Source organism: Phocoena sinus, chromosome 15 (genome assembly GCF_008692025.1).
Source record: "Phocoena sinus isolate mPhoSin1 chromosome 15, mPhoSin1.pri, whole genome shotgun sequence".
NCBI classification, from domain to species: domain Eukaryota; kingdom Metazoa; phylum Chordata; class Mammalia; order Artiodactyla; family Phocoenidae; genus Phocoena; species Phocoena sinus.
Window position 1 is genome coordinate 72361294 of NC_045777.1, and position 14475 is coordinate 72375768.

Genomic DNA, 14475 nt, shown 5'->3' on the forward strand with positions numbered 1-14475 from the left:
CCTCTTTTCTTGTCTTAGCCTGAAGACTGTTACATCAAAGGGTTGCTGTACATAAGGTCTCTGTGGATTTCATTAAACATCAGATAGTCTTTTAGGTTATGCTTCCGGGTGAGATGAAGAAATGTAGGCCTCATGATAGATTCTTGGCATTCGTGAATTTGACTTTGATGAAAGTTGAAAATGTTTGCTAACTCATTTATTCAGTGATTATTTTGTGAACATGTTACATCATTTGGGATACAATGGCAAATGACATAGCACAGCGTGGAGTTTTCAGATTTATGGGGAAAGGTGTGTGGTGGTATAAGACTGCACAGTAAATAGTAGATTTGGGGGAATTCCCTGGTGGTCCAGTGGTAGGACTCCACGCTTTCACTGCTGAGGGCACAGGTTCCATCCCTGGTTGGGGAATTAAGATCTCGTAAGCCAGGTGGCCAAAAAAAAAAAGTAAATAGTAGATTTTGTTTTGGGGAAAGATTTGAACAAGGATGCTTGTCTTTTGAATAGAATCTTATTGATTAGAAGAAATTGGGCTGCAGGTAACAGAAAACCAACCAACGGTGACTTAAACCACAAGATCATTTATTGTTTACTAAATGAGAAATGCCGAGAATGGTGGTATATGGCTGGTTCAGCGGCTTAGTGGTATCTTCATGGACCCAGGACTTTACTATCCTTAGCTTTTATCTTTTTATTCTCATGGTTATTTCTTCATGGTCTTAAGATGGCTGCTATAACTCCAGGGAGCACACCAGTGCTCCAAGCAGGAAGCAAGGGGTTGAAATAAAACACTCTCAAGTCTTTCATTTTTTTCTGGGAAAGAAAGCCCTCCTAGTTGACTTTGATTCAAAATTCATTGGCTCAGATTGGGCCATATGCCCATCCTTAGAGTAATCACTGACTAAGGGAAAAAGGAACTGTGGCTTATTTAGAACAATAATGATTCATTTTCTGGGGTTGGTTTGGCGTGCGCCTTCCGTGGGAATCAAGGGATCTCTGCCAGGTGTCCATAGGATTAGTCGGGTTCTGTTAACCGAGAATGGCTGTTGGACAGTAGCGAATAGTTTCTGCCACAACTGTGCACAGGTATTTCTATAGTAATATATTTGCAGATTTCTTAAACGTCTTAGAACATAAGAAAGTCAGCAGAATTTTTATTAATATGTGTTCAATAAATATTTTAGTAAAAAGATAATTTTATAACATTTGAAACCATTCAGAATAGGTGAGTTGAAAGTCTTTGTTAAAAGTGTTCAAACTGATTGAATCACTATTTTCGTGTTTCATGGGAGGTTAAACTACATAACCTCATAAGATCCTGCCTCTCTGGTTCTTATCTCAGTGACCTTCCATCCAAGTGAGCTATGACATCAATGGATTTGTTGATGTTTATCTTGTGAATGGCTTGTGCTGCAGCTGGTATAACTCAGTGTAGTACTTGAAGGTCTTTTCTTGCTCATACACCATTGAGGATTTCTTTCTTCCCCCTGAGGGTCTGTATTACCCTACCCCTAGTTAGACTGAAAGAAGTCAGATCCAAGACGGGAGCAGACTGAAGAGGAAGAACCCTTAAGGGAAGAAAATATAAAAAGTTAAATATTTTTGATTCCCCTGGGTTGATCGAAACCCTGGCGTAAAACTTGATCTTTCAACTACACAGGCTTCCAGTGCTGTGTTTTTCCCACTCCAGTTTATAGCTAGCTCCCTGTACCCCTTCATATCTCTTTAGGAAAGTTGCAAATGTTGGCAGTGCTGTTGCGACAGCTCAAGGCGGAGGGCCACCGGGTGCTCATATTCACCCAGATGACCCGAATGCTGGATGTGTTGGAGCAGTTTCTCACCTACCATGGCCACCTCTACTTGCGTCTGGATGGGTCTACTAGAGTTGAACAGAGACAGGTAACCCAGGCATCTCCGGCCCTTAGAGGCTCGCCTCAACTCTGTCTCCTTTTTCCAGGGTTCAGAGTCCCAGGAGGGGCCCCCACTAAGCCTTGGTGTGTTTTTGGAGATATGTCTCCCAATACTATTTTTTTTTCCTTTTCCTCTAGGCCTTGATGGAACGATTCAATGCAGACAAACGCATATTCTGCTTCATCCTTTCAACTCGGAGTGGGGGTGTGGGCGTGAACCTGACGGGGGCAGACACTGTTGTTTTCTATGACAGCGACTGGAATCCTACCATGGATGCTCAGGCCCAGGATCGCTGTCACCGAATTGGCCAGACCCGAGATGTCCACATATATAGGTATTGCCTATTCTCCCCTTACCTTACTTTCCCTTTGCTAATAGGGTTTTATTGATGTATTTGTCTGTTTATACATGTCCTTTATCACCCCCTAGGCTTATCAGTGAACGGACAGTGGAAGAGAACATCCTAAAAAAGGCAAACCAGAAGAGAATGTTGGGAGACATGGCAATTGAGGGAGGCAACTTCACCACAGCCTATTTTAAACAGGTACTAAGATCTTCCAGTCTGTGCAAGAGAGAACTGCTATGGCTGTAGGAGTTACTACTGCTTATTAAAAAGGATGCTTTGGCCTCCACAGATCTGCCTCTTCAACTAGTGGTGCATCTGATACTACTAAGAGCTATCAGCTTCATAGCTATAGACCTGGGACTAACATTCCGTTGGCTCTGACACTTTTCATATGTTCTTTCCAAAGCAGACCATCCGAGAGCTGTTTGATATGCCTCTGGAGGAACCATCTGGCTCATCTATACCCTCTGCCCCTGAAGAAGAGGAAGAGACTGTGGCCAGCAAGCAGACCCATATCCTGGAGCAGGTGAAAAAAGAGTGGGCAGGGACTTCACTGGCCATCCAGTGGTTAAGACTCTGTGCTTCCACTGCAGGGGGCACGGGTTCGATCCCTGGTTGGGGAACAAAGATCCCACCGCAGAAAAAGAGTGGGCAGTCCCTAGAGTAGAGCTAATGGTTGTAGTGTGTGTTGTCTCTCAGTCTTTTGAGTTTGTCCAAGGGGAAAGAACTATTTCTGCTGCTTCCCAGATTACAGTTGGCCTTTGATAGTTGTGAGTAGATTGTTTATTGGTTCACATGATTTCATAGATAGAACACAGAATATGGAGTCCACGGTTCTAGGTTTGAGCTCCAACAGTGCTTCTTTTTTTTGGGCGGTACGTAGGCCTCTCACTGTTGTGGCCTCTCCCGTTGCGGAGCACAGGCTCCGGACACGCAGGCTCAGCGGCCATGGCTCACGGGCCCAGCCGCTCCGCGGCACGTGGGATCCTCCCGGACCGGGGCACGAACCCGTGTCCCCTCCATCGGCAGGTGGACTCTCAACCACTGCACCACCAGGGAAGCCCCAACAGTGTTTCTTAATTGTGTTCGTTAAGCCACATCCATTTAATCTTCTGAGCCTCACTTCCGAGTTTTCTGAAATGCTAAATTAGAAGGAAGTAACTGAAGGTTAAATAGCATAGTGGATGTAAGAAGTGCTTTGTATATGGTGTAAAACTCTCATTTCCCAAACATTAATGCATACTAGAATCACTTGGAAGGCTTTGAAAAAGATTGATTCCTGGGTCCCATCTCACAGTCTACTTAAATCATGATTTTGAGTGGTGAGGTCTGGGCATTTGTATTTTTTCAGAAGTAGACAGATGTTTAGGAACTGTAGGTGTGGATTATCATGGAGAAATTTTCCCCTACCAAGTGCCTTCCTCTCATGCTCTAGGCTACTTCCCTCAGTGACTTTGCTGTGATCTCCCTGGATATTCATCTCAGGGGAATGATCATATGTTAATCTGTTGTCATGAGGCATCTCAGTGCAAAAAAGAATTGTGGATTATTTTGTATTCAAAACTTCTGGGATTGCTTTTTTAAAGAGATTTGAGGCTTACTTGAATGGAAAGTAAGTGGAACTAGAGGTCTCTAAAACAGTTATTTTGTCCCTGGTGGCACTCCTGGTTGAATCTGTTCCATTCTTTGTGGACCACTGTGTTGCTTTGGTAATTTTGGGGGCCCAGAAGAGAGTTGAGTTCTGATGTAAATCTGGTTTGGTGTAAACGTGGCCTCAAACATTTGCCAGAATCAAATCACAGGATGTAAAGTTCTTTAATTCTCATGGTTATTCTTCCCCACACCCTCATAGGCATTGTGTCGGGCAGAGGATGAAGAGGATATCCGTGCGGCCACCCAGGCCAAGGCTGAACAGGTGGCTGAGCTTGCAGAATTCAATGAGAATGATGGGTTTCCTGCTGCTGACGGAGAGGAGGCTGGTCGGCCTGGGGCTGAAGATGAGGAGATGTCCCGGGCTGAGCAGGAAATTGCTGCCCTTGTAGAACAGGTCTGTGTTGGATCCACTAGTTCTCAATCTCACCCTCCACAACTCCTTCCTCTGGACTCTGCGACCTTCTTTCTGTCTTCTCTGGTGAAAATATTCAAGGGTGATGGGCCCTGGGCACCAGGTCCCTATGTTCATCATCGCTGCTCTTCCCCACAGCTGACCCCCATTGAGCGCTATGCCATGAAATTCCTGGAAGCCTCACTGGAGGAGGTGAGCCGAGAGGAGCTCAAGCAGGCAGAAGTGAGTATGGGGGTGGGGATAGAAGTGGAAAGTGGCTGCTTTCCACCCACTCCCCATGCCTCTTGCCTCCCTCTGACCACTCATTGGGCTCTGTTTTTGGTAGGAGCAAGTGGAAGCTGCCCGCAAGGACCTGGACCAAGCGAAGGAGGAGGTGTTCCGCCTACCCCAGGAGGAGGAGGAGGGGCCAGGGGCTGGGGATGAGGTTTCCTGTGGGACTGGTGGAGGCAGCCACCGGCGCAGTAAGAAGGCCAAGGCCCCCGAAAGGCCAGGGACTCGCGTCAGTGAGCGTCTTCGTGGAGCCCGGGCTGAAACTCAAGGGGCAAACCACACTCCTGTCACATCCATGCATCACCCCCGCAACACCTCCACACCCCCCCGCTGCAGCCCTGCCAGGGACCGAGTTCCCCGGCCAGCGCCTAGGCCTCGACCCACTCCAGCTTCAGCTCCTGCTGCAATTCCTGCCCCAGTCCCTGCCCCAATCTCTGCCCCAATCCCCATTTCAGCCCCAAATCCAATAACCATGCTTCCTGTCCATATCTTGCCTTCTCCCCCTCTTCCTTCTGCACAGATTCCTCCCTCTTGTTCTTCTGCCTGTACCCCTCCTCCTGCCTGTACCCCTCCACCAGCTCATACCCCACCTCCAGCCCAGACTTCTCTCTTAACTCCTTCCTCCCCTCTCTTGCTTGGTCTACCTTCTGTGCCCATTTCCCCACCAGTCACCAACCTCCCCTTGGGCATGGGGCCTGAGGCAGAGCTGTGTGCACAAGCAATGGCATCTACTGAGTCCCTGGAGCTGGCTGATATGGCCAGTTCCGAGACTTCCCCAATTACTCTTGTGCCCCCTAAGGATCTGTTGCCAGTTGCTGTTGAGATCCTGCCTATGTCAGAGAAGAACCTTTCTCTCACCTCTTCTGCACCTAGCCCAAACCTGGCAGCTGGCAGCGTCCCCAACGGTCAAGAGCAGGAGGTGCCCGAGCCTGCTGAGGCGACCATCCTCTCAGTGCTGCCTGATGGTGAGGAAGTGGCCACGTGTCTGAGTGAGAGCAATAGGCTGGAGCTCCCACCCTCAGCAGCATCTGATGAGCTACTTCAGGAGCCACTGAAGGCTGACAAGAACTCAGAAGAGCTGGTGGAAGCCCAGACCCCAACGTCTACCCCAGAGAAACCACAGGAACTTGTTTCAGCTGAGGCCGCAGCCCCATCAACCTCATCCTCGGCCACCTCCACACCTGAGGGTCCTTCGCCTGCCCGGCCCCCTCGGCGTCGCACCAGTGCCGATGTAGAAATTAGGGGTCAGGGGGCTGGTCGGCCAGGGCAGCCTCCAGGTCCCAAAGTGCTTCGCAAGCTGCCAGGACGGCTAGTGACTGTGGTAGAGGAAAAGGAACTGGTGAGGCGACGGCGACAGCAGCGGGGAGCTGCCAGCACCCTAGTGCCTGGGGTCTCTGAGACTGGTGCCAGCCCGGGAAGCCCATCTACCCGCAGCATGTCGGGGCCAGAATCCTCACCTCCCACCAGTGGTCCCTGTGAAGCTGCTCCCCCATCCACACTGCCCATCCCAACCCAGCAGCCCTTCATAGCTCGCTGTCGCATTGAGCTGGGGCTGACTGGTGGGGGCAGCCCAGAAAATGGAGAAGGGGCACTACTTGCCATCACCCCTCCTGCTGTGAAACGTCGCAGGGGGAGGCCCCCCAAGAAGAACAGGTCTCCAGCAGATGCTGGGCGAGGGGTGGATGAGGCACCTTCATCCACCTCTAAGGGAAAAACCAGTGGGGCTGACTCAGTCCCTGGGGCTGAGACCCTTATTGTTGCGGAGCCTGTCCTGGCACCCCAGCTTATTCCTGGGCCCCAGCCTCTTGGACCCCAGCCAGTTCATAGACCCGAGCCTGTCATCCTATCACCTGTGGAGAAAAGAAGGCGTGGGCGGCCCCCTAAGGCCCGAGATTTGCCCATTCCTGGGACCATTTCCTCTCCAGGGGATGGCAGCTTAGAGAGCCGGACACAGCCACTCCCGATACCGCCACCCCTGCCACCGCTCCCACCACTCCTAGCCTGTCCCACTGCTACTGTCGCCAACACTGTCACCACTCTCACCATTTCAACATCCCCACCCAAGCGGAAGCGGGGCCGACCTCCCAAGAATCCACCGTCACCTCGGCCCAGCCAGCTCCCTGTCTTGGACCGCGACAGCTCTCCTGTCCTTGAGAGCTGTGGATTGGGGAAGCAGCGGCAACCCCAGGGCCAGGGGGAGAGTGAGGGTAGTTCATCTGATGAGGATGGAAGCCGCCCCCTCACCCGCCTGGCCCGCTTACGTCTTGAAGCAGAAGGAATGAGGGGACGAAAGAGTGAAGGGTCCATGGTAGTGGCTGTAATTCAGGATGATCTGGATTTAGCGGATAGTGGGCCAGGCGGGTTAGAATTGACACCTCCCGTGGTCTCATTGGCTCCAAAACTGCGTTCGACCCGGCTGCGTCCAGGGTCTCTAGTTCCCCCACTAGAGACTGAGAAGGTGCCTCGCAAACGGGCAGGGGCCCCAGTTGGCTGTGGTCCTGGGCTGGCAAAGCGGAGCCGCCTGCAGCCCCCAAGTCCCCTGGGGCCTGAGGGTTCAGTAGAGGAGTCTGAGGCTGAAGCCTCAGGTGAGGAGGAGGAAGGGGATGGGACCCCACGGCGCCGGCCTGGCCCCCGCCGGCTTGGTGGGGCCACCAACCAAGGGGACCAGCGTATTTTGCGCAGCAGCGCCCCTTCCCACTTGGCTGGCCCTACCATTAGTCACAGAGGCCGTAAAGCCAAGACGTGAGTGGGCTGCCCCCCTTCACCTAGGCTTTCTGCCATGGCCTCTCTCCCTCCATGACCAGGCCTGACTCTGTTAACCACTACTTGAAGTCTTTTGAGGGGGGAATCCTCCAGGGAGACATAGGGGCCTTCTCCCTTCTTTCCACCAAAGTAGGGGGTAGGCAACTGGTTGTCATGGAAATGGGGCTCTTCACATATCCCCTTCCCTTCCACCCCACATGGCTGGGCAGTGTTAAGGGTGGCAAGATAGTCTTTGTCCCCACCCCCTTGTACTTGATTTCCCCAGCTATCTTTCACAGCCCCCCACCCTTAGGGGAAGGGGGAGGGGCTTCTCTACAATGAGTTTTTTTCTTTTTTTCTTTTTTTTTTTTTTTTAAGAAGAAAAAAATAATAAACTTAGTTTCTGTATGAGCATCCGCGTAAGGAGGCTTCTGATTTTCTGGTCTGGTGGAGGGTTGGGTGGGAACTTGGGTATCAGTTTTCTCTTCTCTCTTGCTCTTGCTAAGACCCTAGTACCTGATCTCTAACTCAGAATTATGTATCTTTGAGGCAGAAATCTCCACGCAAGAAGAGGGAAGAATGGCAAATCTTATCTGGTAGGGTACCTTTCCCTAAAGTTTCAATTTTAAGTCATTCAGACTCATACTTTTCCTCTCCTACCTTCTATTCCCTTGGTTGCTGGACTTTCCTTGGGAGCTATCTGATGCCTCAGACTTTTCCCTGCTTTAATCCCTCTTGCTCAGGTGCTTTCACTCCCTTTCCAGAAGGCAGGCATTCTACCTCCAGTTACTCCATCTAGCCAGACTGGTTTGAATCAGCCACACCCCCTTCCGAGCTTCTGGGGCTCTTCGGATGGTGGCTGGCCACCCAACCCCACCCCTGGGCTTGGCTTGGAGCCCTGAGTCAGCTCCATCTCCACCCAAGCCAAATCAAACCTGAGGCAGGAGCCGAAACTCACAGTTCCTCAAGGCCTATAGCCAGGTAAGAGTCCCCATTTGTTTTTACATTTTCTCTGATCTCAATTCCCTGGACCCTCTCCTTGTGTTCTCCCCTGATGACTGTACTGTGTTTACCTCATCTCAGTTGTTTACTCACATCCATTCTCCTGCAGCTTTGTGGCACATATCATTCTTGGCTCTTGCCTCTTCTCTTTAACCTTTCCTATCCTTTGTTACTTGTGTTCTGAGAACTGCAAGTGTTTTCATTTTGTCTAGGGTGAAGGGGAATGGTTGGGGATGAAGGTAGAAAGGCAGTTTGATGCCAGGGCTCTGAGGGCTTGGGAAATAGGGAGATGAGAAATGATTAAGTAGGGCATCATTATGCAGGTTTCTGTGTGGCTTATGAGGTCATTTGGACTCAGTGTTAATCTGATTGTGTTGTATGACCTGGGTTAAATGGAGAGAGGAGGTGGAAGGGAGTCAGCATAGCAAGGGAGGCTCTAATTTGGGGAGGGTGAGATGTTTCTGAAGTTGAGTTTCCTCAGCTACAAAGAGAGCTTAGATGGGTACTTTTCCCCTACTTTCCCCCATCCCCAGCACTGTGTTTTCCCATGAAATGGCTGATTTCCTTAAAGTGGAGTACAGGACCTAGGATGCCATTCTCTGATTCCTCCTTAATATTTGAGGGCAGCCTCTAAGGAACTTCAGGGCCCTTTGAAATACAGTTTAAAATCACTGAATTGGGTAGTCTCAGACTCCTAGCAGTTTTTGAGATTCTGTGTTTTTCTACTGCCTCTCGGCATGCACCTGTCATTTTGCTTTTCCCCACTTGCCAAAACAGTCAGTAAAACAGATAATGCTACATTCACACCAGCTTGCCTTTAAAGACTGGGAACCTTAGGCTGAGGAAAAAGGATTCCAGACACACATTTCCTCTCAGTCTATGAGTCACTAGGGGAATTCCCCAGGTAAGGCAGCATTTCTGAGAGTTCGACTAGGCCATGACATGATCAGAGAGGTGGGTAGAGTCTGAGCAAGACTCTACCAGGGGTTCAGTTGTTGGGCTTACAAGTATCTTGACTGTATCGCCTACAGGTGATGGAGGACGAGGAGAAGGCAGTGGAGAGCTTGGTGAGCAACACGGACGCTGCTCGTTCTCCATCCCCCATTTGCTGCTGTTCGCTCCACCTCCGCTACTTGGCAGCTACTAGCATTATATGTGGCTGCTCTTGCCTGGGAGTCGTGGCCCTTGTGTTTGCCATCAAGGTGAGGAAAGCAATTCCTATGGAAGCAGGGGTGTGGGTGTAGTAAGGCAATGGTTCTGTATACCCGATCTATCTATATTGATCAAACAGTTAATAAGTACCTGCCAGAGCCTGGCTGTGGGCCTGGTGCCAGAAATAGGAAAAAGACATGGTTCCTGCCGTCAAAGGGCCCACAGTCTAACAAAAGAGATGGCTGTGAAAATGGGTAATTATTAATGGAATACAGCTCATCAGTTCTATGATAGAGGAAGCACAGTGTATTCCAGGAGCTATGTATGTGTATATATATGTATGTAAGTACATGTACATTTATAATAGAGTAGGTGAACAGGAAAGGCATCCTAAGGGAGTAAAAAGAAAGTAATCTTAAAGGATGAGTGAATAAGGGTAAAAGCGCATTCCAGGCGAAGGGAGCACAGGCAGCCTATACAAAGGCAACCTGGACTATTAGTTCAGCATGAATGAACCAGTAAGGAACAGTGAGAGATGAAGCCAGAGGATCCAGATTCCCAAGAGCCTCCAGTGCTGTGCTTAGGAGTTTCAGCTTTATCTGGGAAGTACTGGGGAGCCTTTCAAGGATTTTTGCAAAGGAGAATGACATGGTCAGATTTGTGTTGTAGTTAAGGTCTACTCTCAAGGCCTATAAAGAGGACGAATGGGAAGGGGCAAGACTCGGGGCAGCCGAGCAGTAACTAGAACAATCTATAGGAGTTCGGAAGAAGCTATGAAGTTTTTGAGAGGGCTTCACCATTTCAAAACATCTAACAGAAACCTCATGTGTACCTTTTGGAATTTCCTCGACCCTAGCTGTATTTTTATCAGAAACTGTTTTCTTATCGTCATAATTTCTGGATTTCATTAGGGCAAAATCATAAAAAGAATCCTTAATGAAAAAGATGAGGCCCATTGGGCTAATGAGAATAGAGTGTTGTTTGGTTGGACATGAGTGAAATACTCCAAGATTGGTCACTGTTTCTTGCCAAGAATTCCAAATTCTGAATGAATCTGAAATGAGTAGAAAAGGATGGGGAATAAAATGAAAAGTATTTTTCCGTATGCGATCTTCTGAGCAAACAACAGCCATCCTGAAAAGGAGGCAGAGCAGAGTGGGTACCTTACTTTGCAGTTGAGACATGAGAGTTAGAAACTGGAAAGGGAGGTGGAGGGTTTGGGTGTGAGATTTTGAGCCAAGATGAGGATGTAGGATTGGAGTGGGGCAGAGGGCATTTTGGGGCAGAAGCAGGGGGAGAACCTAACCAAAAACCTGCCCCCACAGGCGGAAGAGCGGCATAAGGCAGGCCGGTTGGAGGAGGCAGTGCACTGGGGGGCCCGGGCCCGGAGGTTCATCCTGGCCAGCTTTGCCGTCTGGCTTGCTGTCCTTGTTCTGGGCCCGCTGCTTCTATGGCTGCTCTCCTACGCCATCGCCCAGGCTGAGTGACCCTAGCTGGCCTTTGCTGAGAGTCAGCCGAGACATCCTGAATCCTGCAATGCGGCATTGCTAGGGTCTGGTGCCAACAATGGTACTTCCTGGCTGGAAGGATGGTGCCTCTCTCAAAGGGCTTTGGAAGAGAGAGGCAGCAGCTGAGACTGATGAGGGGAGGTCAGCCTGCTCTGTTCTTTCAGTGCCCACCATCCCCTATTCCCCCCAATCTCCTCCATCCTAGGGGCCTCTAGGAGGTGGGATTGAAGCCCAGGCCTGATTTTATTAGTATTTGTTTTGTAATAAAAGTCTTTTTTAGTGGTGAAATGCTCCTGTCTAATTGTTCTTCCCCTGCTTTTCCCTGGGCCCTTAGTGAGAGCCAGACTGGACATCTGACTGATGGCAGAAGCCTGCATCTCCCCTTACCTAGGGGCTTCAAGAGGAGGAAAGGATTTTTTTCCCCCTTTTCCTTCTTCTTCTGGAAGTTTCCCTTCTTGGAAAGACCCAAACTTCTCCCTTACCTATCAACAGAGACCCTTAGGCCACAGAGGAAAAGTCGTAGCAGCAGCTACTAGTTATTGAGTGCTTACTATATTCCAGGCTGTGTGCTAAGCATTTTATATTTCTTAACTTCTTCAGTCCTCAAAATCACTCAATAGTAGGTACTACTGTTTTTATTTTATAGTTGAGGAAACAGGCACAGATTATCCAAGGTCACACAGCTAGTAAGTGGCAGAGCTGGAATTCAACCTAGACAGTTAGTTCCAGAGCTGAGAGAGGAGTGAAAGGATTGGATAATAGCAACCACCACCCTGTATGTAGAAACTTGTATGATTATAATGAATTTTCATATCCTTTATCTTGGGCCTTGTGATAATATTTTAAACATTTTTAAAATTGTGAGGTACACAAAGCAAAATATCCAAAACAGAATAGACAGCTCAATAAGTTAACACAAAGAAAACATCTGAAAAACCACCATTCAGTCAATGTAACCAATTTAACATTGCCAGCACTCCAAACCCTCCTTTATACCCCTCTCAATCACTACACCTTCGTTTCTTCCCCCAGGTAACTTTCTGTTTGTTACCCACAAGTATTCTGACTTCTAACAATGTAGTTTGGTTTTGCCTGCATTTGAACACTATATAAATGGAATCATATGTATTCTTTTTATGTCTTGCTGCTTTTACTTAACATTGCTTGTGAGATTGATCAATATTTGGTGTAGCTGTAGTTTTCGTTACTGTATAGTATTCCATTATATGACTATATTACAATTTACCGATTTTCTGTTAGTGGACTTTTGGAATGTTTCCCATTAGGATATTATGAATCATGCTGCTTTGGACATTCTTGTACATGTTTTTTGAAGTACATGTACCCTGGGAATGAAATTTTGGGGTGATTTCACCAGCAGAGAGACCAACAGAGCACCTAAAGGAATTAGAGATGTTGCACGATGAAGATTAAAGGGGAAGGAGGGGCACATGATGGTTGTTTTCAGTGTTCCAGAGTGTTTCAGGAAGGAAAAGTGAAGGGAATCCATTGTTGGTCCAGAGGTTAGAACTACAACAATGGGTAGAAGCCATATAAACAGCAGTGGTTCTGAACCTTGACTTCACAATGGAACCTCCTGGGGAGCCTTAAAAAGTAACTTATGCCTGAGCTTTACCCCCCCAGAGATTCTGATTTAATTTGTGTGAATTGCTGCCTGGGCATCAGGATAACTCATTTTAGAGAGATTTTTTACAAAAAATTTTTGAAGCTAGTATTTGATTAATTAGCAGCTTCAGTTTACTAGAATATCCCATTTCCCCAAACTGATTACATGAGGTCTTGCTATTTTTTAACTCCTTATTTTGAAAAAATTTCAAATCTATAGAACAGTAACAGTACAATGAACTCATGTGTACTCTTACCTAGATTTATAATGTTTAACTTCACCACATTTGCTTTATATCTTTCTAAATGTACGTAATTGTTACTGCTGAATCATTTGAGGGTAAGTTGAAGGCCCTTCATCTTTAAATACCTCATGATCTATATCTCCTAAGAACAAGGATATTCTCTCACATAACTACAGTACAATTATATAATTCAGAGAAGTTAACATCAGTACAATATTATCTTCTACTATATAGTCCATATTCAAACTTGCCAGTTGTCCCAGTAATGTCCTGTATAGCAATTTCTGCTTTAGGGTCCAGTGTGGGAACACTTATTGCATTTAGTTTGTCATATCTCTTTAGCATTCTTCAATTTTTAGTAGGTCCTCACCCTTTCTTTTTTTGTCTTTCATGACATTTTTGAGGTGAGGCCTTTTGTAGAACGTCTCTCGGTTTGGGTTCTTATGACTGAATTCAGGTTATGCATTTTTGGCTAAAATATTACATAAGCTGTATGTCCTCAATACATCACATCGAGAGGTATATGTCAATTTGCCCTTTTACTGGTGGAGGTAACATTGACAACTTGATTTTAAGGTAGTGTCTGTCAGATTTCTGCAGAGGTAAAGATACTTTTTTCCTTTGTAATTAAAAAGTTATCTGTATAGGGACTTCCCTGGTGGCGCAGTGCTTAAGAATCCGCCTGCCAATGCAGGGGACACGGGTTCAGGCCCTGGTCTGGGAAGATCCCACATGCCGCGGAGCAACTAAGCCCGTGCGCCACAACTACTGAGCCTGCGTGCTGCAACTACTGAAGCCCGCGAGCCTAGAGTCCATGCTCTGCAACAAGAGAAGCCACCACAGTGTGAAGCCCACGCACCGCAACGAAGAGTAGCTCCCGCTCACCACAACCAGAGAAAGCCCGTGCGCAGCACCGAAGACCCAACGCAGACAAAAATAAAATAAATAAATTTACCAAAAAAAAAAAGTTACCTGTATAAATACCTCAGCAACTTTTTACCAGTAATTTTAATGTCCATTTTGCCCAAGTCAGTTATTCTGAGGCTTACAAAATGTTGATGTTTTAACTATCATTCTTTCTATACTTATTAGTTGGCATTCTACTATAAAGAAGGTCTTTTTCTCTTTCATTTATTTATTTACAATTTTTAGTGTCAGTATGGTCTCAGATTGTTTTTAAATTCAATTTGTTATACCCATTACTGTCATTAGCCTTCTTAAATTGTTTTGTTGAGGTATAATTTACCTACAGTAAAGTACACAGATCTTATGTGTGCCGAATGGTGAATGTTTTTACACGAACACACCTGTGTAATCACCACCTAGGTGAATAGAACATTTCTAGTACATCAGAAGGCTCCCTCATAGCCCTCTCAGTCTCATTATCCTTTTTGTCCCTGATTTCAACCTGGTTCTTGTGTTTAAGTCCCCATCTTTCTTCACTTGCTTTCTGGCACAAATTATTCCAGGCTCATCTTGTACTTTCTCTGCTCCAGCCTGGGAATTGGCCATTTCTCCCAAGGAGGCCTGGTTTCTTTTATTGAGGACTGTTACTTTGAAATCAGTATCTAGACACTAGCTATGCTCACTCTACTGGGACATTATTGC

At 47.3% G+C, this 14475-nt stretch overlaps 2 protein-coding genes across 6 annotated transcripts in view; both read left to right on the forward strand.

The window, feature by feature from the left end:
- Positions 1-7746, forward strand: part of SRCAP (Snf2 related CREBBP activator protein) — a 33460-nt gene extending 25714 nt beyond the window's left edge. For 4 of the 5 annotated variants that reach the window (XM_032605918.1, XM_032605921.1, XM_032605919.1 and 1 more), the window contains exons 27-33: positions 1730-1899; positions 2049-2245; positions 2341-2455; positions 2664-2783; positions 4110-4304; positions 4461-4544; positions 4648-7746. In XM_032605918.1, the coding sequence (XP_032461809.1) occupies positions 1730-1899; positions 2049-2245; positions 2341-2455; positions 2664-2783; positions 4110-4304; positions 4461-4544; positions 4648-7338 (3572 nt within the window). In that variant the 3' untranslated portion in view covers positions 7339-7746. The remainder of the gene's footprint in view (positions 1-1729; positions 1900-2048; positions 2246-2340; positions 2456-2663; positions 2784-4109; positions 4305-4460; positions 4545-4647) is intronic. The other variant, XM_032605922.1, reaches the window with a different exon arrangement.
- Positions 7747-7894: 148 nt separating this feature from the next.
- Positions 7895-11284, forward strand: TMEM265 (transmembrane protein 265). The gene is made up of 3 exons (XM_032605960.1): positions 7895-8315; positions 9368-9538; positions 10814-11284. Exons 2-3 carry the CDS (start codon positions 9371-9373, stop codon positions 10973-10975), a joined length of 330 nt encoding a protein of 109 aa, XP_032461851.1. The 5' UTR covers positions 7895-8315; positions 9368-9370; the 3' UTR covers positions 10976-11284.
- Positions 11285-14475: the final 3191 nt, after the last annotated feature.

What these genes read in the sequence shown, in the direction of transcription:
- TMEM265 (XM_032605960.1), top strand. Translation starts at nt 9,371, where the DNA reads ATGGAGGACGAGGAGAAGGCAGTGGAGAGCTTGGTGAGCAACACGGAC. An exon ending in CCCTTGTGTTTGCCATCAAG is followed by an intron (nt 9,539 to 10,813) that starts GTGAGGAAAGCA and finishes CTGCCCCCACAG; the next exon opens with GCGGAAGAGCGGCATAAGGC.